This window comes from Dermochelys coriacea, chromosome 2, assembly GCF_009764565.3.
Source record: "Dermochelys coriacea isolate rDerCor1 chromosome 2, rDerCor1.pri.v4, whole genome shotgun sequence".
NCBI classification, from domain to species: Eukaryota; Metazoa; Chordata; order Testudines; family Dermochelyidae; genus Dermochelys; species Dermochelys coriacea.
This window is the reverse complement of record NC_050069.1, coordinates 56693914-56719189: the sequence shown is the minus strand read 5'-3', so window position 1 is coordinate 56719189 and position 25276 is coordinate 56693914. Positions and strand designations below refer to the sequence as shown.

The following is a 25276-nucleotide window of genomic DNA, read 5'->3' as shown; positions in this document are numbered from 1 at the left end:
CAAAGTTGTGTATTTTTATTTCATTTTTTCTGTAGACTATTTTTCTGTAATGGTGGAAGGATCACCAAAACCAGCAGTCATGTCACAGTTTGGCTGAGAGCAATACCTGTCTTTGAACGATGCACTACAGAACCAATTAGATAAGCCAAATCTAGACTGGAGATAGCTTCAGTATTTCTTAGTTTATACAACACATATTGTGGTGCCCCCTCCAAATTGTCCATACGATGTCCAAAAAACCTTCCTATAAGAAAAGAAGAAAATCCTATTTTCCCTGCTTTCTCTGTCTCTCTATATGTCTAGCTCCAGCTTCTAAGACTATCTGAATGACTAGTATGCTGGTTTTGTAATAAAACATAAGCATGAACTAACCCACCCAGTAGCAGGGCTGGTTCTACCTTTTGTGCCACCCCAAGTGGAGCAGTAAAGAAAAAAAAAAAGCGGCCTCCAAAGAAGGAAAAAATGAAAAAGCTGAAGCCGAAGGGCCGTCGAGAATCTGAGCGCCACCCCACGAGCGGCCGGAGCACTGCCCCCCTTTCGGATTTGCCGCCCCAGGCATCTGCTTCCTTAGCTGGTGCCTAGAGCTGGCCCTGCCCAGTAGCGACTCTCCTTTCACCTAACTAGGCTCAGTGATCTCAGTTTTCTTGCACTCAGGCCCTACTCACTCAACTCTTCCTGATTACTAAGCAAACAAATTAGGTTTGCTGATCTTGCTGATGAGACCGTTATTGGCCTGTGCCCCTTTTCTTATATTTGGAAGTTAAAACACACAATTTTTTTTTCAAATTAGGATATTTTACAATCCCCTCAAAACAGATCTGGAGTATTTAAATGCCTGTGCATTTACAGAAGTAAATGTCCTTGATGTGTTATGTTACAATGGGTACTTGCTCAAATGTCAGGTTGAAGTTGGGTTTTATTATTCAGAGGCAATCATAATTTATAGTTAGAAATAGTTAAGAAGGCAGCTAGTGGACTGAGAATACAGCTTACAACAGCCCCTTTGCTTTAACTGTGTGGCCTCTATACAGCATAGATTACTCATACGTCTTTATAGCACAGTTTCAAAAGTTGCCAAAATGTAGGGTGCTACAGTTTTTGAGTGTCCAGCCAGAAGCACTTTAAACTAGCTAGGTGTGATTTTTTCCTCCACTTTGCTCCTGGTGGAAGGTACATTTAGCAGGATAGCTTTATTTTCTAGATGAAAACTGGTCCTGTTAAATAAATACATCACTGTGTCCACATTTCAATCGGTGTATATCCCGTCACTTATTGTAACTACTGATGCGTGTCACCTTGCTTCTCTTGGGTTTTTATTAAACTTATTCTGAGAGATGTCACACTCTGATTTTTATTACAAATCGCTTGACACAGTGTCCACTATTGATTGAACTGAAGAACCACATTTGTTAGGCAAACTCTTTTCCCAAAGCTCAGTTTTTTTGGAGCACGTGTCTTTAGGCAGAGTGTATATTGTCAGCAGTTAGGAAGTACGCAAGGAAAACTGAGGTAGGATATTCACTAGCCTGGGACTCAGGAAACAAGGCTTCAAGTCCATGCTCTGCCATAGACTTCTTGTGTAACTTTGGGCAAGACACTTTATCTCTCTGTGCCTTAGTTCTCAATCCCTAATATAAGGGTCATTGTTCTTCCCTACTGCACATGGGTATTAGAATAAAGATGGTGAGGTCCTCAAATACTATGGTAATGGGGGCCACATGAGTATCTTAGATGGAGTATGACCAAGTATTGATGTCAACATCTGGATGTGTCCCTTTCTGTTGTCCAAAACATCATACCAGACAGAAGGGGGACATGTCCCATCTAGGGGAGAATTGACCTCTTTGCCTTCACCATTGGCTATTTAAGCATGAACACAGATAGTAACTCAGTGATTAATGCTATGTTCGACTCTTTTATTGTCACATTGAAGCTTTGACAAGTTTCCCCTGAGTAGATTGTGGTTAATTTCTCTGCTCCGCTGTTCACAACACAGTTTCCACATCAGTGAAGTTCCCAGGCTTGCAGCTCAGTGTGGGATTTCTCAGCCTATGGTTTATTAATCTGTGATGTAGGTCATCTTAATTTCTAACACATCCCTACCAACATTTAAAGAGAAACTTTTGCTGATTTTGAACTAACTAAAATTAACATGAATGTTGTTTATTGGGATCAGCTAAATTAAATGCACATTGAGATTTCTAAATATTTACATTGTAAAGTTGAGCATTATGGGTTCTGTTCTTTCTAAGTGCATGCATAACATCCATTAAAGTTAATGGGATTTCTCTGAACATTCAAGAAGATATAGATTTGCTGAGGTTACACGTCTGATGAAAATGAAAAATTACTTTGTTACATATTTATTAGCTATGGGTAAATAATGTCCATTTTCTATGAAAATTAATGGGATTTGATCTCATGGTATTTTGGGAGCCTGATTTATGATTTTTGAACATTTGAGGTTGGCAATGGTGCATTTACTACTTAGGGAGTACTGCAGTGTTTTAAGAGCCAGATTTTCAAAAATGCTGAGCTCTCATTGCACCAGAAGCTGCTTGGTTTTGCACTCTTTTGAAATTCAGGCCACTGTATTTCCCTGCATAACTTGAGAAATGAGCTCTTTTGAAAATCTGGGCACTTATTTAGGGTGGTTATATGGAAACTACTGGGTGGTTTTGAAAATCTGGTCCTAAACATTTATTAAATTTATGCTTGGATTCTATCCTGCTTTCATATTCCTTTGTTTAAGTGACAAACTTTTGAATTTTCTATTCCTTTACAGTACTTTCACTTAAACTTATAGTCTCAGTAATACAGTAACTTCTCATTATTAATCTTCTTGATAATAAAAAACTAAGAGAAGTTATCCAGCTAAGGACAAGCTCTGAAATTATTGACAACTGCACTTCAGTTGGTCTTTGTAAGAGTTAAGTGGTCAGTGGTGAGATTCAATTCTTTAAGCAAGAATGTGATGAGTCAGTTTAGGCACTAGTTAAAATTTAAAAAATTTAAGCAGAGTAACTGGAACTAATGGATCCTGTTGACTACTCAGTGACTCAAGCTGACTGTTCTGTAAGACCCAGAGTTATATAGTTACTAACATTGAATAGAATTCTATTGAATTTGTTTTGGAACATTACTTTAAACAGATTTTAACACATTTTGCAAAAGGATGAATTACAGAAATCATACAACTTGATATGATTAATTTATTACACAGGAAAGAGCTTCTAGAGAGATTAATAAAATCACCTTCCTCTGCTTTCACCTTTTTAGATCTATTTTGTTTTGTAGAGCAAAAGCAAGTTATTTTACTTATCTATGGGGGAAAAAGGAAAATGTGTCTCATTATGATATTACATTCTCTACATTGTTTTTCTCAAGGTAAATGTGGATAAGATGCATGTAAACATTATCTAGCCATGTATATAAAACTTTGTTTATGAGCTGATATGAGTAAAAGCCTGCTGAGAAGGATTATTTTCAAACTACTAATTACCTAGATATTTGTAAACTAGGATTTTTTATCTTACTTATAAATATCATGATGTAGTTGTTTTTAATCTTGCTTTTGAACTCTCTCCTCTTTTCAGTCTACTCTCCAGAGTGAGTCTCTGATTAATTTTTTCAATGTGTATCAAAAAAGAATAAGTTACTTGATCCAAGCAAATAATTAACAAACTCACTAATCACATGTCATTTAACTATAACTCAGCAAATCTATCCCAGGCACACTGCAAAATTATATCACACAAAAACTCCTTGGCTGCTTCCAGATAGAAAATACTTCATGGATTACATAAAAATAAAGCAAAAAGAAAAGGAGTACTTGTGGCACAAGTGTGTGTGTATATAAATCTCTCTTCTGCTTTTTCCACCAAATGCATCCGATGAAGTGAGCTGTAGCTCACGAAAGCTTATGCTCTAATAAATTTGTTAGTCTCTAAGGTGCCACATGTACTCCTTTTCTTTTTGCGAATACAGACTAACACGGCTGCTACTCTGAAACCTGTCATAAAAATAAAGATGTTAAAGGGCAGGTATTTTAATATTAGATACCAAGGCATACATAACTGTTGTCTATTATGTACAGGGAAATATAATTGAGTTCCTCTAAGCGCCCCTCCCCTCCACTCTATAATTATCTGCCAGTGCCTGGCTCCATAGATGGGATAACCAAATTTAAAATTGATCAGGATACACATAAGAATGAAGACACAAGATAGAATGAAGTGGCAGGGTGCAACTTTACTAACATTAACCAGTAATGGGGGTGGAGGTGGGGAAATCAATTAGGTCTAGGGCAAGATTAACCTGCTTAAAGTGAGACGGCCACCATGACAGGACAGATCAGCTCATTCAGTCTAATTTACTCATACACATACATAGGGTTAAGCCCCACTGCTGAATCCAGTGGCCTTTCACAGCATGCACAAAGAAAAATGTAGATATAATTGAGGGGTATGTGGTCAATCTATGTGAGAGTTAAGACCTCCTACTGCCTCCCAGTTCAGAGGCAGCTATGCCAGGATATGACCACCTAAAACCACTCTGACCTGCTGTGAGACAGGCTACAAATTGTGACAACAGCAATATCTTCATTTATCCTGATGCTTACCTCCTCCGGTCAGGTGTTTATTTTTTGTTTTGTTTTTAGTACCATTCAATTCCCAAATCCTTTTTGTCCTAACAAACCTGGCCTCAGTGAACTTGTGAGACAGGGAAACACACACACACAGAGCCAATCTTGTCCACGGGAAAATTTCTTCCTGACCCCCATAAAAAGTGATCTGGCCATCTGGAAACCCAACCCTAAAAACTATTAGAACTTATTGGGTAGCATAAGGTGGTGGGAGGGAGCTGAAAATGCCTGCAATGGCAGCCACATGCCTGAGATGGCCTTACGCATAGGGGGAAGGGAAAGAGGAAGAGGGAGCTAATTATCTGAGTCACCTCCACCACACTGGCCTGTGAGCAGCTGCAGGAGGAGAAGACTTCTGTCCTGCTTCCCCTTGCTTCTTCCTACTCCCCATATTGACTGTGTGAGTGGAATGGATGGGAGGCTCTCATCAGATGGCTATGTCCTCCTCCCTTCACAGAGAGACCCCAGGGGTGGGCATTGTCAAGCTTGTCTTGCCAAATATTGTACCTCCCCCTCAACTGCAATGGAGATGAGTATTCTCAGGTAAAAGTTTCTCAGTCTTAACAGCTGATGTCCAATTATCTCTTCCCCAATCCTTCAAATTCCCTTCTTGTCACAAACTTAAAATGTTAATATCTCATTGAGTGCTGATTGATGAGCTCATCAGATTCTGGTGTAGTCAATGCAATAAGGATATACCTTCCATTATATTCAAGAGAACCTACTCCTATCTTTATGGTGATATAAACATTTAAGGGATAATTTGGTTCATCGCATATAATCTAGCTGCTAAGTGAAACACAAAAGGATGTGCTAATGTTGTAGTAAATACTTTACATAAATTTCCAAAGGAAATATCTGGTGTTCAGTGCACACTGAAGTAATGGTAATGTGCTTAGTGATTAATTGGGTTAAAATTTAAAGAGAGTATGACACTGGAGCTTACCTTGTGGTCAAGTGGTAATATAAAGGGCTTGAATGCTGAGCTCGGTCCCTCACTAGCAGGTTTTCTTAGCCCTAGGAAAGAGAGAGTACCTTGCACCCCTCTCTGACTGTTCCCCTCTTGCTAAAGCAAGGTGTGCTGTAATAGGCTTTGGTGGAAGTTGACTGAATCTTTTTGACTGAAGAGAGTCACTGAAACATGAGGGTGATAAAGGAAAGAAATAATTCCTTCCTTCCTTCTTCCTCCCCACCCCAGAAAATCTTCAAGACTATGGTAGGTAGTCAGGGGATGCCTCTGACCACTCCTTACCATGGAGATAGTAGAGACATCACTCCTACCATTTCATCTTAAATACAGATTGTTATAATACTGCACATCTTGGTATTGTGGAAAATAAGTTTCTGGGGAATTAAAAAAAAACCCACACAAGTATATTGTCCAGCAGCAGTCAGTGTTACAATGCCAAATGTTCTAGAGAGGTTCAGGCAACAGCTAGACTATAGAATGTAGCTGATTCACTCTTAATAGTCAACTGATTTCAATGAAGGGTTGATGAAGGTAGGAGAGCTTCACTGAAGATGGGTCAGTGAATAAGCAGCACCAAAAGGGTTTATTTTCACAGCTTTGGCTTCTATAGAACTTTGGGTGAATACCTTATGATGAAAACCAAAACAGTCTATAATCACAAATGATTCATACATTTTAAATAACCCAGCGAGATAGCATAAAAAAGGTCGTGCAGTCAAAACATGACTTGTACTTTCCAAGTTGTTGCTTAACAGACATTCTATGTACTGCATTGTGTGTGTAAGTGATCAATAAAATCAGGTAAAACAGATAGCTTTGTTTATCTTGACCTTACCTAGTGGGTGTAACATTTTCCTATATATATAATAGTAACATTGTGTGTGTGTGTGTGTGTGTGTGTGTATATATATATATATATATATAAAATGTTACTATTATATACTTCTGTTGCCAAAACTCTAGGTCAGTAACAAACAGTAACAAGGTAATCAAAATATATAAAATTTATAAAACTTTTACACTAAGAATATGTTCTATCTACCCAGATCTGGCCGGAAAACCCTGTGGAGCATAAAAAACCGGATCATATTCCTTTAATACAGCCTTTCAACTATACATAGGACTAGGCCCTCAGCTGGCATCAGTTGAAAATTGTAAATTGAAATTATTGGGCATTGTGTGGCCAAATCTCACAGTCAATTTTGAAAAATCTCATGGAACCTACCTATATTGCTATTCCCTGAATTTAGCTGGCAACATTTTCCAGACTGCCAGCCAAATTAGTGCTCAGTAGGGCATGTCTGCAGTCTCCAAAGGGTTAACAAAATGTGACTTCGCACAGGTAATACAGATTCTTTGGTTTCCATATATTTTTATTTGTGACTGTGAAGGTTGCAGTTGATTTTTTATTAAGCCAAAAGTAGAAATGTGAAGACAATTTCGGTGTCTAGTTAAGAAACATGCAACATTAGTCTGTTCCCAGTTACTCCAAAATGAAAAAGCTCATCATACTGCATTAAAATTTATTTATTTTTGTCATGTGATACAATAGAGCTTTATGTAATGAATCACTGGTTCTGATGAAAGTAGGAATAAGTTCAACACCTGCAAGACTCTAGCATTTGCGGAATGCATGAGGGTGGTCTAAGTGTCTAAAAATGTATGTGATGGAAAGAGGCTCAGTGTAGATTTATTTCCCACAAAGTTTTGTCCTTATGTTTCACCTGGCATGGTTGTTACAGCTAATCTTATTGCCTAGCTTAATAGGTGAGCTGTGAAAATATTCAATTAAATTCAGTGACTAGCTCTGATTTGTGATGTTTTTTTCTTTTAACTCTCCCCCTCCCCCCACCAACTTTTAGGACAAACTCACAATGAAGATACAACATGCTTGTATGCTCTCTAAACTAAGCTAGTGGTGGTACTATATAGAGAGGCTTGCATTGTTTTTACTACTTTCAATCAGTTTAGTGGGAGTAGTTGTTCTGTATTTAATCCCATGAGTCAAATTGTTTTGCAAATTCCTTTAACATTAACCAGCTCCGAAGCGAGCCTTGTCCTTGTTTTGGCTCTGGAACATTTATTTTTGCTTTATAAACGTTGCAGATTTTCAGTAATGTTTCAGAACGGAGAGAAGCCTGTGGACATTTTCCTGTCATAAAAGAGAAGTTCTTACTGTAGTTTCATGCACAAGAAAAAAAAATTATTTTGTACAAATCTAATACATTTAATACTGTAATGTCTTGGATGTATAGCTCTCTTAAGACCTAAGAGTCAACTTTTGAAATTTGAATTATTAATTACAAAACAGGTTGTAATTCTGCATCAAGTCATAGTGCTACTACACCCAACCCTAATATGTGGTACAAATTAATAATTTTCCACCTAATCTTTTTCCCTCTGATTAATTATATAATAATTAGGGATGGACCTGAGCCACAAATCTGGATTTCAGTCACCAAAGTTCAGAAATAGCATCCGTGGTCTTGGTTCAACACATGCTAAATATAGGGCCCCATTACAAAACGTGGCCGGGAATTGGGAGTTGCAGCTTCCCGTGCCTTCAGTGCTGGCGGATGTTGGTATCTAGAGGTATCACTCTCCTTGTCATAAATGTGAACTGTTACTCCTCATTGGGTTCCAAAGTGTCTAATTAATTTTCTCACTATTTTATTTATAAAACAGTATCCTGTTGTGATGACTATGTTTGGGGTACAAGTCCTGAGGCCAGATGTAAAGTTAATAAATGTGTGGTAACAACCCCATATTTACAGTTCCATTCTAAAATGGGCTTAAAATGAGGCACAAATTCCTATTTTTCTTTAAAGTAGGTGGCCCTACTGGTGTGGAATTTCACACATTGTTAGTTTTTATGCCTGTTGAATGTGTTTGTTGGCACATGCAAGATGACTAACCTTGATGGAAACACCCTCCCTAAACATTGTAATTGGAACTTAAATGCTGGCAAAGCGGCACTGTGACATCCATGATGAGGGTCCTGTGCTGTATTTGTTTATTGCAAAAGACACAGCAATAAGGAAGCTGAGTGGTCCGTGGGAGGATGGGTCATGGGATGTAGAGTTTTTTACTGCTATAAGAACAGGAGTACTTGTGGCACCTTAGAGACTAACAAATTTATTAGAGCATAACCTTTCATGGGCTACAGCCCACTTCATCGGATGCATAGAATGGAACATATAGTAAAATATATAGTATATATAGTAAGATGCACAGATAAGTTGGAAGTTACAATACAAACTGTGAGAGGCTAATTAGTTAAGATGAGCTATTATCAGCAGGAGAAAAAAACTTTTGTAGTGATAATCAAGATGGCCATTTAGACAGTTGACAAGAAGGTGTGAGGATACTTAAGGAAATAGGTTCAATATGTGTAATGACCCAGCCACTCCCTGTCTCTATTCAAACTCAAGTTAATGGTATCTAGTTTGCATATTAATTCAAGCTCAGCAGTTTCTCCTTGGAGTCTGTTTTTGAAGCTTTTCTGTTGCAAAATTGCCACCCTTAAATCTTTTACTGAGTGGCCAGAAAGGTTGAAGTGTTCTCCTACCGGTTTTTGAATGTTATGATTCCTGATGTCAGATTTGTGTCCATTTATTCTTTTGTGTAGCTATGTCACCTCTCTTAATATAGCCCAGATCAGTTGTGACCAAAAGACATTATCTCCTTGGCTGTTTCCCTAGGCAAAGTGAGCTGGTGATTTGAATCATGTTCCTAGTGGGAAGTAGAAAAGGAGTACTTGTGGCACCTTAGAGACTAACAAATTTATTAGAGCATAAGCTTTCGTGAGCTACAGCTGTCTCTAAGGTGCCACAAGTACTCCTTTTCTTTTTGCGAATACAGACTAACACGGCTGCTACTCTGAAACTAGTGGGAAGTGTCCACATTACCAACTATGCTGTTTGATTGTCGTTAACTAGCACCCTGTTGTCTTTCAGCTGAGAGGCAAATAGTTGCATGGGCAAAACACTGGACTACTCTCTCCTATCGCTGATTGGGCTGTCCCTCCAAGACAGGGTTGAAACACACTGGTGGGGCGAGGAAATTTGCACTGCTTTACGTACAGTAACTGTTAGGCAGATAAATAGTGACACTGTGATCTGGCATCTTTCACTGAATTAATATATCCTTTTAGAACAAGTTTGTGGCCCCACTTACATGGCTGTACAAGACGTGCATAAAGCTACTCACAGCACTGGGGGGAAAGAATCACTGTGTCCCACCCCTCACACACATGAATGGAAAGGGGCAGAGTGAAGCATCCATCATCACCAACACACTGGGCAACAGAGGTGTGCTGCAGCGTTGGCAGACGTGATACATTTGGGTGTAGATTGGTGCAGTTTATTCCCTCTCCATAGCAGCGGGGTCCAGGGGAGGGAGATTGTGACTCACTGCCTCTGACTGAGGGCAAATGGATAAATCACAAGCTAGCCCCAGAAATGACACTATTTTAGGGACCTAACTTTGTCAATCTGGAATATGCCTAAGAGAGGATATAATCGTGCATACACTTTTCCATCTGCAGCTTTTAAAGACATGCTTTCACTGTCAGTTGTGGTTTGATTTTAAATAACCTTGATTTTATTAGCTTGTGTTCTATTTTACACCATGATCAGAAAGAATGATTAAATCTATATAGGCAGAAAGACAATTAAAAGGCTTAATAGTCATACAGATAAGATAGGATTGTTTTTTCCTAGTGCCTGAATCAGTTGATAATGAGTTCAGATTTTTTTTAAAAAATGTACCTTTTTTTTTCTTCCTTCAGAATTATGCAGAATTTTTTTAAAAAAAATCACATTTCTTACCCTAGTTTACAGAATCACTTCTCTCAAAGGAACATTTTTTAGCTGGGCTAGTCATGCCATTTTTAAACTTCTGCTTATCTGAGGCTAGTACTTCCGTGCTGTCAGAGGTACATGGCTTAGCTCAGAATGTGAAAGAGCATCTCAGGCTACAAGTTGCAAGGTCATAAAGAATTTGAAAAACAATACAGGTGTCTAATAATGTGAAAAGAATATCACTGTGCCTGGGTCTGAATGCTGTTAAACTTTATAAAGCTTGGACTGACAGTGGGTTGAAGCTTGCAGTCTATCTGGAGCTGTGCATCTATCCTCAGCACCTCTGGCTCCAGGTCCATATTTGAATCCAGCCCAAAACAGAATGATTACCTTTTCACATTTTTGTACTCATAATTTTAGATTGTATTAATTGTCTGTAACAAAATTTAGTCATTTTCTGTGGCTGAAAATTTGACTACTGGACTATTGCAACTAAACTAAAAAAACCCCAAAGTTCTTTCTGAACGAATAATTTGAGTCAATTTTGGTTGTTTTTATACAGTGTTTGGGATGACATCATAGCCAGATTTTGCCATTGTTTCTGACAATGAGTAGTGCCTTTCTCTGCAAGAGGTCATGTCTCTACTAAATGCCTAAATCCACATTTATGTAAAATTTCATGAATACATGACTTAATTTATTGTGATTTATGTAACAAAAGCATAAAAAAGGACACTATAAAAATAACTGCCCTACTTTGGGCTGTACTTTTTGTAATATAAAAGGATTCTATTTAATGGGGTTTTAAATCATCACTACAAAGCATCAAGTGCTTCCTGCTCCTCGTAGTCAGTGAAGGCTCTGATGAACCAAAATGGATGAGATTCTACTGGGAAAGGCAGGGCTTGGTCATTTTATACACCTTTCTTGTAGAGCTCTGTTCAGGAAGGGTTCCCTGAGCCCCAGCCTGTGAGGGGGATTGTGGGAGAGAGAGTGAGGATAGAAGGAGCAGGATCTTCAGGTACGGAGAGATACTGACAATTCTCCTTGAAGAGGGCAAAAGCACCAGCTGGATGTGCAGTCCTGAGGCTTCAATAACAGATGTCATGTTGGACAATGTCATGTTTGCAATGCAAAGTAATGCACGTTGGAAACATAATCCCAATTACACATATAAAATGGTGGTGTCTAAATTAGCTGTTACTACTTAAGAAAGAGATCTTGGAGTCTCTGTGGATAGTTCTCTGAAAACATCCACTCAATGGCAGCAGCGGTCAAAAAGTGAGCAGAATGTTGGAAATCGTTAGGAAAGAAATAGATAATAAGACAGAAAATATCAATCCTTTTCCCTCCACACTTTAAAGTTAAGCAGTCCCCAAGTCTTTGTAGGCCTGGGGCTCTGAGCATGTACTCTAGCTATATACAATTATTTTATGGCCAAAAACTTGCTTAGTGTTGTATCCTTTTTTGATTCTTGGGCAATTTAAAATTTTGTGTGAAAAAGCTAGTGGCCATTTATAGAAATATTACATCTTCATTCAAAATCTTCTCAAAAGTTTAGGCATCAGACCTGAAAAATCATTTTAGTTAACATTCAAACCTTTATGTACTATTTAAAATAGCATGTTTATTCTACCAGTTTGATGAATAATTAGATTTGCAATTATCCGACTGCAAATGAACAACTATTGAAAATCACTTTCAAATTGAAAAGCTTAGAAAACATCAGATGATTTTAGTGCATGATGAAAACACTTCAAAGAATTTTGCTAAACAAATGTGGTATTTCAGCTACAGATTTTTTCCCTCCAAATCTTTCAAGAAAATCCTTTTTAAAAGTTTAAAGTTAAAAGCTTTTTAAAAGGTTGGGATTTGTTGGAAAAGTATTGATGTCAGATTTACCGGTCTGTAATTGCCAGGATCACCTCTAGAGCCCTTCTTGAATATTGGCATTACATTAGCTATCTTCCAGTCATTGGGTACAGTAGCTGATTTAAAGGACAGGTTACAAACAATAGTTAATAATTCCACAATTTCACATTTGAGTTCTTTCAGAACTCTTGGGTGAATGTTATCTGGTCCCAGTGACTTGTTACTGTTAAGTTTCTCAATTAATTCCAAAACCTCCTCTAGTGATACTTCAGTCTGTGACAATTCCTCAGATTTGTCACTTACAAAAGATGGCTAAGGTTTGGGAATCTCCCTAACATCCTCATCTGTGAAGACTGAAATAAAGAATTCATTTAGTTTCTCCCCGATGACTTTATCGTCTTTAAGCATTCCTTTTGTATCTCGATCGTCCAGGGGCCCCACTGGTTGTTTAGCAGACTTCCTGCTTCTGATGTACTTTAAAACATTTTGTTATTACCTTTTGAGTTTTTGGCTAGCTGTTCTTCAAACTCCTTTTTGGCTTTTCTTATTATATTTTTACACTTAATTTGGCAGTGTTTATGCTCCTTTCTATTTACCTCGCTAGGATTTGACTTCCACTTTTTAAAAGATACCTTTTTATCTCTCACTGCTTCTTTTACATGGTTGTTAAGTCACGGTGGGTCTTTTTTAGTTCTTTTACTATGTTTTTAATTTGGGGTATACATTTAAGTTGAGCCTCTATTATGGTGTCTTTGAAAAGTGTCCATGCAGCTTGCAGGGATTTCACTCTAGTCACTGTACCTTTTAATTTCTGTTTAACTAACCTCCTCATTTTTGCATACTTCCCCTTTCTGAAATTAAATGCCACAGTGTTGGGCTGTTAAGGTGTTCTTCCCACCACAGGAATGTTAAATGTTATTATATTATGGTCACTATTTCCAAGCTGTCCTGTTATAGTTACCTCTTGGACCCGATCCTGAGCTCCACTCAGCACTAGTGGGTTCCTGTACCAGCTGCTCCAAGAAGCAGTCATTTAAAGTATAGAGAAATTTTGTCTCTGCATTTCATCCTGAGGTGACATGTAATCCCCCACTTGAAATCCCCCACTATTACTGAGTTTTTTATTTTGATAGCCTCTCTAATCTCCCTTAGCATTTCATCGTCACTATCACTGTCCTGGTCAGGTGGTCGATAATAGATCCCTACTGTTATATTCTTATTAGAGCATGGAATTACTATCCATAGAGATTCAATGGAACATGTGGATTCATTTAAGATTTTTATTTCATTTGAGTTTACATTTTCTTTCACATATAGTGCCACTCCCCTCCCCCCCCCCGCCCGCATGACTTGTTGTAATTAAAGGGGTTTTGAAAGGAATTGTTTGGTGGCTATTTTTGCGAGAACAGCCACCTCCAAATAGCTTTTCATTTTCATTATACTGTGAATGGTAGATCTTACTGCTGTAGTGTCTCTGGCATCAGGTAGTGCTGTTGCAGGAAACTTCCCCTCTTGTACCCCGAGTAGCCATTTCCATGGCCCTGTTGGCCTGTGTGTGTTTGAGCTTTCTATGGCTTCATCCTCTGTCCAGGTCATCTAAGGTTCAATCCTCTGCCAGGATAACAAAAAGTCCACCTGAAATTCCAAATAAACATTTAAAAAAATGATTCTTCTGCCCATCTTGGGCCACGCTGAAGTTATCTGCTTCTTGGTCCCCACTCCTGGTCCTTGTAGAGTGTTCCCTTATGTTGGTTCTTCCCAGCAGGGTTTTCCCTCTACAGTAGAACCTTAAAGTTATGAACACTTTGGGAATGGGTCTGTAACACTGAAATATTTGTAACTCTGAACAAAGCATTATGATTGTTCTTTCAAAAGTTTACAACTGCTTAAGACAGCTTAACAGACAGCTTGACTTAAGACAGCTTTGAAACTTTATTATGCAGAAGAAAAATGCTGCTTTTAACCATCTTAATTTAAATGAAACAAGCACAGAAACAGTTTCTTGACCTTGTCAAATCTTTTTTTTAAACTTTAGCTTTTTTTTAGTAGTTTACATTTAACATAGCACTGTACTGCATTCACTTTTCGTTTTCTTTCTTTCTTTCTTTCTTTCTTTCTTTCTTTCTTTCTTCTTTCTTTCTTCTTTTCTTTCTTTCTTTCTTTCTTTTTGATTTCTGCTGCCTGATTGCAAACTTCCAATTCAGAATGAGGGTGTGGTTGACCAGTTAGTTCATAACTCTGGTGTTCATCCCTGGGGTTCTATTGTACTTCCCCGTGTTAGGGACTCTGGCAGCTTTCCTCAGGGACTGTCCTTGTTCCTTACAGGCCCTTTTTTAGAGCCCTCTGCCATAGGAGCCTGACCTGCTCTCTGTGGGTCTCATCAAGCCTGACTTCCCCAGTCCTTTCCCAGAAGGGAACTCCCCTTGCTCCTCTTTTCTGGGTCTCCTCCCTTAGACTGAGTTCCTAGTTTTGTTTAAGTATTTCCCATACTGGATCATCATTATAATTAGATTTCCGTCACACTCAGCAGCGGATAATTCTCTCATCACAGGCTACACTAAGCTTGACTTGCCTTAGAGGGCCAACCTGTGATAGATAGTATATAACCAGTCATTGAATGTAGCTAATTAAACACCTGCTAGTTAGTTTTACAGTTCTCTGCTGGAAATCTTTAATATAACTGTATTGTACAAAGAGTGGGTTCCCGTGATTAACTCCTGGGATCATCATAAATGTATGGAATCCTGCAAAACAGCATTTAAGAGCAGCTTGTGTATGGACCAAATTCTGGGGCCCTCCTTCCTCACTGCAAAACCTGCATACAGTGGCTTTACATCGGGATTGAGGAAATTTAACTTCCCTTTAACATAGTGGCTTGGTGTACCATATCTATGCAGCCAGTTCCCTACCGCTTGTGCAGAACATTGGTTTTGAGAGCATTTGGGAATGCAAGTATGAAGTCTTTATACCCTGTGGTTCTGCATGTGTTTAAGGCCTTCCATGCTCACAGAGACTGTGTAGTAGGGATCCAAGGACTGGGTAGCATTTGGCACTATGTTGTTAAAATGAGCAGAATCAGCTGCTTGACAACCTTTTCAATTTCCTTGAGAATTCAAGTCAATATGACTCCTGATAAGACTTGTCTATGGAACATTCTAAGATTATCACAAGAATTGATTTGGTGTACCATAAAAGAAAAAAGATATAAGCAGAATATGGCATGCAGAAGCAGTTTTACAGCTCCTCCCATCGCTGCACATAAGTGACACTGTTTACAGTTAACTTTGGATTATTAATCACTGATTGCCAGCAAAACAGAGTAGATCTCATTATACCGCATTTGTACTCTTGAGTAGCTTTCTTTTACTGTTTTCCCATTCAATGATGAGGCTGTCGGAACCAGTATTGGACATGGACATGGCAAACTACAGTGAAGTCTTAGATCCAACTTATACTACTTTGGAGTTTGAAACTATGCAGATTCTGTATAATGGCAATGGTGAGTTCTCATCTGCTCAGTGATGCAAAATCAAGCTATGGGTTAACGGGAAAAAGTAAAACTGAGTAATGCTGTAAGGTGCTAGTTAAGTGTTTTATTAATAGAGCATTTGGGCGGGGGTGGGTTATGGCAAGAAATCTGCTCTTTTACACTTCATCACTAAATCTAAGTTAATAACATGATAACTTTTTTATGTTAAAGAAAATATAATACCAGTTATGTGTAAGAAAGTAAGTGAACTCCACTGTCATCAGTCAATTAATCAAAGGAAGAAAAGGGTGCTTTCAGCAGTTGTTTTATTTACTGTAAAACAAATGAATAACTAGTATTGACAGTTTGGGCATGAAGGTAGATTTTGTACATAACATTTAAAATGACAGAACAAAATTATCCAGAGGTTTGGGAAACTTTACTGATTATGGAGAAAATGATCTCCTTGCTCTTGCTGCCTAGTTTCCAATTGATTGGCTCATATTTTATTTGTATAATGTAATCCAGTCTTTCCAAATTATATATATGTGAACCAGAGAGAGTTTTAATCACATTGACTCTCTACAGGCTAATGTTTAGCTGGGAGAGGCGCTTGGTATTTGATGAGTGTAACATTTTAACTTAAATTAGAATTGTTTATGATATGGGTTGTTATGCTATGGGTTTTTATGACATTCAATTCATAAAAATATTGCCTCTAACATGTAGCATGCTGTATTTAACTTTACCATAACTGAATATTCTACCACAGACATAAAGGAAATTTTAGTCTTTGAAAGTGAATGTTTTAATTTCAAGGAATTACTTTAAAGTTTAGAACTGAAATTCATTAAGGATAGAGAAAGTGTATTTAGCACTAGCTCAACAATTATTATTATCTACTCTAAACCTGTAGACCCATTGCTACTGTTTGTAGTTTTGTTTTTTAAAAGGCAGAGCAAATATTTCAGCATTTGTGGAAAAGTTCATTTGTACTTGTATTTTGTTCCATATAATGTCTTTGATGTGAAAAGTGTTCATTCTGCATATCTCACAATATAGAGCTTAAGTGGGCCTGTACAGGTGTGTCTTGAAACATTTTTTTCGATTTCTGATGCTTCGATTTCAATTTCTTTGCAGCTAGAATAGTGAACAGAAATGTAGATTTAATTATTGATTCTGCCTAGAAGAAGAAAAAATAACATTTGTCACGAAAGAAAAATTTCCTCTTCTTAAGTGATTCTGAGGCTTGGTTATTTGAGCTTTAGATGATTTCTCTACTTATTTGGTTTAAGAAGGGGGATTTCCTTGGTAATTAGTTATTTTTGCTTAAAATAACTCTTATGGATCTGTTAAAGGTATACACACACACACATATATACACAGGGGAAGGGAAGTTAGGCAAGGGAAGTTTATATTGGTAATGCAGATGGTTGAATTAAATGAAAATGATTAGTTGGCAACTTTTAATGCATATATTTACTAATTATTAATTAATTATTATTAGTTATTATTTATTAATTTATTAATTATTAATCTTATTCTGATTGCAATTCATTTATGAGCTTATCTTAAGTAACTGTAAGAATCAGTCTACAAGGATGGTCTTGCTGTTAATGCACTGATGGAGACTCAGGAGATCTGATTTCAATTCGCAGCTCTGCTATGTATTTCCTCTGTGAACTTGAGCAAGTATCTTAATCAGAGCTGGTCAGAGAAGCTTCACCAGAACCACAACATTGAGTTGATTTCACCAGAATTTTATTTCAGATGAAAGCCACCAGGGGTGGTGGGGGGGGTGGGGGAGAGTGAAAGAATGTTATGACAAAATTGAAACTACTTATTTCAACATTTTTGGAATAAAGCATTTCTTTATTTAGAATTTCCAAAATTTTGCATTACTCATTATAATACAAAATAAAAAGTCCAAATTGATATGAAACATTTTGATTTTATCTAAACTAAATGTTTTGATTAACCCAAAATGATTTTATTTAATTTTGCCTTGCAGAGAATTTTGACATTTTTGTTTTTCATGCCAAATCAGAACAAAGCCACCTTCTGAAATCCTTAAATCCTTTGCAAACTGGAACTTCAAACCTCCACTCAGTTCCACTGTTAATATCTCTATATCTCAATTCCCTGTCTATACAATAGAAATAATGTTTCCTTTCTTGCACTCTTGGCTGTCTTATTTAGAACGTAAGCTCTTTGGGATGGGGTCTATATTTTACTAGATGTATGTGCAGTATTTAGCAGAATGGGGCTTCAGTCTCAGTTATAAATAACATTAATTATTCATATGCTAGCATCATATAAATAATGTTAATAATAATAGTTTGCTAAACAATTTTTATCCTATGGGTTGTTCATAAACTATTCTGTAATGATTTGTAAATATATCACTGAATGTCAAAGTCACATAGCAATGTTTCTTCTTCTTGACTGGATGACTGAAAATGTAGACAGGAGAATCTTCTTTTTGTATGACTACACACCTACAAAAAACAGCAATTTTGCAAATATTCATCTGAACAAAAACCTTCTCACAAATAGTGAATAAAAGGAGAAGAAATGTGATAAAACCGTATGTCCATTCTGAATTAGAGTGAACATCTGCAAGTTCTCTGTGGTATTCAGCTGTCTCAAATTGTTAGTCAAATTCAGGTGGCATGCCTGTGTGCACAAACAATGTCTATATCAACCTTGCATAAAACTTCCTGTATGGAAATAACACTACGCCAACCTTCTTCACTAATTTTTTCATAAAATTTAATTCAGAACTTTTTAAAAAATACCTCTGCCAATGATAACTGGGATTCTTTTCAGGAAAGTAATGATAATAGCCAACTATTGCTAAGTCATGTGAACTAATTTATGGATGTTTTACCAGCTGACCGAAAAATGTTGTTTTGTACCAACGTCCCTCTTAATGATTTCTGTTAGCAAGGATGTTTAAATAGTTACACACAAATAGAAAGTTAGGTATTTCATGTACACTTTAACTTTCAAACCATGTCTTTGAATCTGCATTAGTTTGGACAAAAAGTATTTCTTGTTATAAGCATCATACATTCTGATAACCAGACATGATGGATTTGAAAGGATTCATTAGAATAACAACCAGATATAATTAGACATACTGTCTTTGTATGATCTCTAAACAGAAAATGCTAATTAAAAGAGAAAAGGCCAGTTAAATCTCCATGTGAGTGTAAATTAGTCATGGTGATGTATTTGTTGAAGGTTTTAACCATAACTACATATGTTGTTCTTGTCCCTCATCAGACAGTTCTTCAGCAGAACCACTCAACATGAACACTACAGACAATGGAGTCAGTGGACTTTGTGCAATATGTGGAGATAGAGCAACTGGCAAACATTATGGCGCCTCCAGTTGTGATGGGTGCAAGGGCTTCTTTAGACGCAGCATACGGAAGAGTCATGTCTACACCTGCAGGTATTTGAAATGTTCAGCTTGGAGAACTTAATGCATTAAGCTGGTGGCAAATCACTTTCAGATGTAATTTATACAGTGGATATTTTCTTTCTTTTTCAAACAGAATAAACATTACAGTGGACAAAACATATGATTGTTGGTTTGTTAACATAATTGGAAAAAAATCACTTTCCTACAAATCACTGAAAAGAATTGTTTACACCCAACCCCCCCTTCAAACATAGTAAATTAAAAATTAATGTTTACCTGTCCCTCATGAGGGAAGTCATACCCATTGCTATGAACTCTTTGTTACATTTAAATGATGTGTAGGTGTTATACCAATAAAATAAAAACCAGCAGGATCTTATTAAAGGGGAAAAGGCAAAATGTCACATTTATTGTGAATACAGAAAGAATCATAGTAAGCAGTTAGTTATAGCTATAACATTTCATTCAATTTCATATTTATTCACACATTCATTCATACACACACACACACGTTCTGCAGGTTGTTATCATAGTTACCAGCCTTAGAGTTGCTCATGCCAAGCCACTGGCTAGGTGGCCTGGACATGAGGAGGGAGCAGGGCCTTGTCAGATGCTCATATGATGCTTCTGGAAGTTGGTTTGCAGAATCAGACTCCAAAGTTCTCACTTTCTAGAGTCCATTTTTATAGGAATTTCTTCCTATGCCAGTCTATGGGAATTGCTTCATCATGCTGTTGCTGAATCGATCAGCAGATGGCATCTTCCTGACGGCTCTGTGCTGCCAGATGTTATCTTGTTCTTTGGTTCTCCCATTCTTGAGGCTATTGGGTGGATTCCAGTCTGCCCTCCGGGGGTCCTCTGGTTATTTCCACTTGACGCCGCCTTCAGCCAATGGACACTGGATTCTTAGGCTGGCACCTCCCTGATCATTCAGTTATTATCCACACCAAGCATCCGTCCACATACATCCTCTATCTCTATTTTAATCACAATTGTTAACAAAGCAAGATGAATACAACAAAAGGGCGGGGAGTCTCTGGGTGCTGTTTCTGGTGTTACAGAGTATTATTTTGAGTCTCTCTCTGTGTGAGTAGTTGTTACAAAGAATTGCTTTGAGAACAGACTCTGTCTTAGAATGTACTAAGACAATTAGCAACTTGCAAGTTTCACACATAGAGGGAGAGAAACAGTACCAAAAACCAAGAGACCTCTTAATTAGTAATACCCTGGAATTTAAACTATGGGGAATCAAACTCATTTGTGATTTTAATACAGAACTTCTTTAATATGATCCAACATAGGCAAAACAATAAATATAAATATTACAAGGTATTTAATAAGCATCTAGATAATCACCTTTAAGATAGTATCTTATAGAAGGACCTACCTTGATTCTCCACTAGAGGCAGGTTTTATAATGATTACTTTTTGGTATTGACTGTTTCAGTTACCAGCACCAGGTGAAATACACCAGGACAGATCCTCAGATGGATTACATTGGGATAGATCTATTGAAGTAGTTAGTGCTAGATTAATTTACACCAGCTAAGGAACTGGCTTGCCATTTTTTGTATGTGAACATATCGAGAATTTTCTAAAAGAAAAATGTTTTGCAGGGTTTGTGATAAGCAAAATTTTGGAGATTTCTCGCTAAACATTTGTTTTTCTATGATGAAAGATAGTTTCTAAAAAGTGCTTAAGACTCATAAACCCTGATCTGAAGAACATACAAGAGATAACTTATCTGTAAGGAGCTTTGAGCTGCTGGAAATGATGTTCTACTGTTCTTCTAATCACACTGTACTTTTCCTTTGTGGTGTGCCATAATGTATATAGACTAATAGGGAGACATCCTATGACCTTCACTTGGGTGGTCATCTGCACAGTACTTAGTTGAACTACACCTTCCAGCAATCTTGGATTTTTGAAATTCTGGGACCAAAAATTTCTGTGTTCATTTGCAATGACAGCAGCTTGGTTCTTGTTCTGCAAATATTGCTTTCATAAATTATTTTGTCCTGTCCTGAGGACCATCAGACTTTAAAAAAAAAAAAATGCTTCCAGGGCCCTTATTGTCTTTATGCTCCCTGTTTTAGTCATAGTTTCCCACTGTTCTTTTTAAAGAGTTGCCAGATCTTTATTATTGACTGCCCTCTGGCACTTTTTTCTTTTCTTTTCTTTTCTTTTCTTTTCTTTTCTTTTCTTTTCTTTATCCTTAAAAAGGCTGCCTAGAACCCCTCTCCAGGTTATAGAGATCTCTGCTACTCATGCTATCATTTGGTTTAAGCCCTTTTTATCAACATCTTGTGTCCTAAGGCTTCTGGCATAAATTATGTTTGTTTGTTTTTATTTAAACCAAATATTGACATTAAATATTATTATTCATACAAAATATTAGCTGTGATGATGAAAAAACTAATGATATCTTGCCCATTACAAGAAGTTAGTCTTGCCAGATATACAGATGGAAAACATTTTTCACGGCTGAATTAAAGATAAAGATCGGTGAAGGCTGATAGTTGGAGACGTTGTTTTGACAGGCCACATTAATTGTTTTCCTGTTTGCTAATCAGGACTGTGCTTTATTAATGCTCTAATATATTTACCCTTTCTTATATCTGATAGATTCAACCGACAGTGTATTGTTGACAAGGACAAGAGGAATCAATGCAGATACTGTCGTTTAAAAAAGTGTTTTCGAGCAGGAATGAAAAAAGAAGGTAATAGATTGATTTATTACTTAATGTACCAAGAAAAATAAATACTTAATCTGAATGAGTGTTAAAACTTAGTATAAAACTAAAATAATATCTCATTAGAATAACTCAATGAATAGGTAACTCGAGTGCCTTCACAAAGGAAGAGTGATTTTACTATTATATACTTCATTTGATTTTTGAAGTTCGTAAGTTTTGAAGTTATAGTATTTTGTGCCTGTAACAAAACAACAGATTCAGAATTGAGTTTGCAGCTTGAATATATATTTGTAGTATGTGAATCCTAGCTTCAAGTCCCAACACTTCAAACATTGTGAAAATCTGAAATCAGACCTAAGTTTGGAATCCATAAATTCAGGAATGTTCAGATTTGGAGTTCTGGTTCTACTCGTTTATAAAGATATGAAATTTGTGTCCAGGGTTTTGGTTGGTGACTACCTCTAGTAATAATTTTCAATGTCAATCTGTTAACTCTTTTAAATTTAATTTAAATGTTGGAAGTGCATAAATCAGAAAAAGGTGTGCGTGTGTGTGTGTGTGTATGTGAAGTTCTCTGGTTATTAATTAGACAACAATTTTTTGCAATTATTAAAGAAACACTCTGGCTATTCAATGAGAGATAAAATTATATAAATTAAAAGTTCATGATATCTGTTCACCCAAGATACCAAATATGCTCTAACAACGGATGGCTAAACTATGCGGACTTTTTTCTTTTCAAAATAGACCTGTTTAAATTTGTGATATGTTAGTGAAATTCAAGCAATTTACTGACTGCAAAAAATTTTGCTGCCCAGATTTTCACATTTCAAAGTTGGTTGCTTGTTATTGCTCACACAAGTTAGGTGATACGGATTATGGGCTCTGAGTCTACCCCATGTGGTCAAGGGGATTGACAGAAGCTCTTTGTGACTCACTTTCTCAGATGGGGTAGCTGCAGTTTCTGTGCTTTTACTAAAAAAAGAAAAGGAGTACTTGTGGCACCTTAGAGACTAACAAATTTATTAGAGCATAAGCTTTCGTGAGCTACAGCTCACTTCATCGGATGCATCCAAAGTAAATGCATCCGATGAAGTGAGCTGTAGCTCACGAAAGCTTATGCTCTAATAAATTTGTTAGTCTCTAAGGTGCCACAAGTACTCATTTTCTTTTTGCGAATACAGACTAACACGGCTGCTACTATGAAACCTGTGCTTTTACTGAGTCAGTCAGATAATAAACTTCTGGCGGCAGCAGCAGCAGCGAGTAATTCAGGGCTACTCTCCTATGTAGTGGGAGTGTGAAATTGTTCCTTACAGACCGTCAAGGAACTGACGGGGTACAGTGACCCTATGTGGCAGTTTCCAAGCTGGAGAGGTGAACGGTCCTTCTATCAAAGTGGGGTGCCATGGGAGAGTCTATCTCAGGCCTCGTTGGGGAGCGATCATTGTCTGGGGACAAAAGAGTACATGGCTTGGTTGGGATCCTGTGTATGTTCAAATAAGCAGCGAAAAATGGAGCCTTTTGTGGTTCCTACATTACTAGACTTATGTTTATTGTGGTGAAACTGTTTGTTTTACAACCTGTTTTGGCATTTTTTTATCCATCATAAGGCCAGTTTACATCATGACTCTGTAACTTTACTGTAGTGAAGTAGGTTTACAGTTTACTTCTGCAAGTACCTTATTAGGATAAGAATGGTTTATTGTGTAGTCTTACATGTTGTTTGGCTTTGCTAATGGCAAACATTTTTGTAGGAGAGGATTAAATGTATTTTCTTTTTGCAGTCACATGGTGAAATTCTGCTCTTATTTACACTCGTAAATCTAAAATAACTCCATTAAGTCTCTGGAGTTGCTTTGCATTTACACTGGTATAATGGTGCAGAACTTGGCCTCTAGCATTCAGACCATTAAAATCAGTAGTGATTTGAATACACTGCAGGATCCTTGTAAGAAAAATGTTGAATTATCTGTTGTGGCCCTCAGTATTTTGCAAAAGGCAGAATTTCAAGGACACTCAAACCTTATAAAATGAATAGATAAAAAATGTGCATAACTTTTTTTTTACCGATTTTACACCATTTTTCCTATAAAACATATTGTCCTGGTTCTCCACTACATCTGAGCTATGCTGATTCAAAGCTGCCCAACTGCAGCATAAATCAGAATTGGAGGGATCCCTATTCTAAATGACACTGTGTGTACTGGTGGTATATGCTCCTGCATATCATGGGAGGATTGAGCAGAGCAGAGATCAGTTTAGTCACTTCCCCAGCCTGTCTTCAACATGTCCCCTTCCCCTCATTATGCCAGAGGTGGAAAAAATCAGCTGATGGAGGCTATGCCAGTCCTACACCATTAAAGATTTCTCTTACAGAGAGGGAATATTCTGCTGAGAATCTCCATCCTGCTTAAGGATGCTTTAGCCTAAGTAAGCAAAGAAGCTCTATTGGACAGGTGAATCCAGCCCATTGAATCCTGTACATATGCAATACAAAGGTATTTCCTTTTGATTCTGTAAATGGCCCTGTCACCCAGTGACTGGCTCCTGTAAGAGGACATGTGGCCAGTCATACTTGTGCTATAATTAATTTGCTGCTTCCCAGCCTGGGGGGGAAGAACTGGACAGCCAGGTGATACCTTAATGGACACCTGGGCCTTATAAAAGGACTAAGACAGATCCGTCACAGGGTTAGAACCACAGGGAGCGGGAAGGCTCTTGTGCAAGGTCCTTAGCCAGCGTCTGCAGGAGACTGGGTACTGCAGGGGAACCAGCCTTGGGGGCTGGTGAGCACTCTATAGTGGAGTGGGGAAAGATTCAAAAGTAGCTTAGGCCTGGTCTACACTGGGGGGTGGGATTGATCTAAGATACGCAACTTCAGCTATGAGAATAGCATAGCTGAAGTCGACGTATCTTAGATCGAATTAGAATCACTTACTTTGTGTCCTTGCAGCGAGGGATCAACGGCTGCCGCTCCCCCGTCAACTCTGCTTCCGCCTCTCGCCCTGGTGGAGTTCTGGAGTCAACGGCAGAGCAATCGGCAACACGATAAATCGATCCCCGATAGATCAATCACTACCCGCCGATCCAGCGGGTAGTGTAGTCGTGGCCTTAGAAAGGGGCTGAAAACAGGGCCCAAAGGGCAGGCTGAATTGAATCCCTGGAGGACCGAGAAACCATTTTGGTTTGTTTAGTACTTTTTCATTCAGACTTTTGCTACCATTGAAGGGGTTATATTTATTTGTGACTTGGGTGAAGAGGTAAGCCACACCTCCAACACAGACTAGTGTGGGGACGCTGAGGAGACCCATTTTGGGGAAGGAAACTGAGGCAGGGAGTACTGGCAATTCTATGCTCAGCCAGCATTTAACTTTAGTATTTGACCATCA

The 25276-nt window shown here is 37.7% G+C and overlaps 1 protein-coding gene across 2 annotated transcripts in view; it reads left to right on the top strand.

The window, feature by feature from the left end:
• HNF4G (hepatocyte nuclear factor 4 gamma) overlaps window positions 1–25276 on the top strand; it is a 79094-nt gene that overhangs the window by 38020 nt on the left and 15798 nt on the right. Inside the window, exons 1-3 of one of the 2 annotated variants that reach the window (XM_043507688.1) lie at window positions 15582–15788; window positions 19047–19218; window positions 21814–21908. In XM_043507688.1, the coding sequence (XP_043363623.1) occupies window positions 15671–15788; window positions 19047–19218; window positions 21814–21908 (385 nt within the window). In that variant the 5' untranslated portion in view covers window positions 15582–15670. Of the gene's footprint in view, window positions 1–15581; window positions 15789–19046; window positions 19219–21813; window positions 21909–25276 lie in introns of those variants that run through there. The other variant, XM_038390514.2, reaches the window with a different exon arrangement.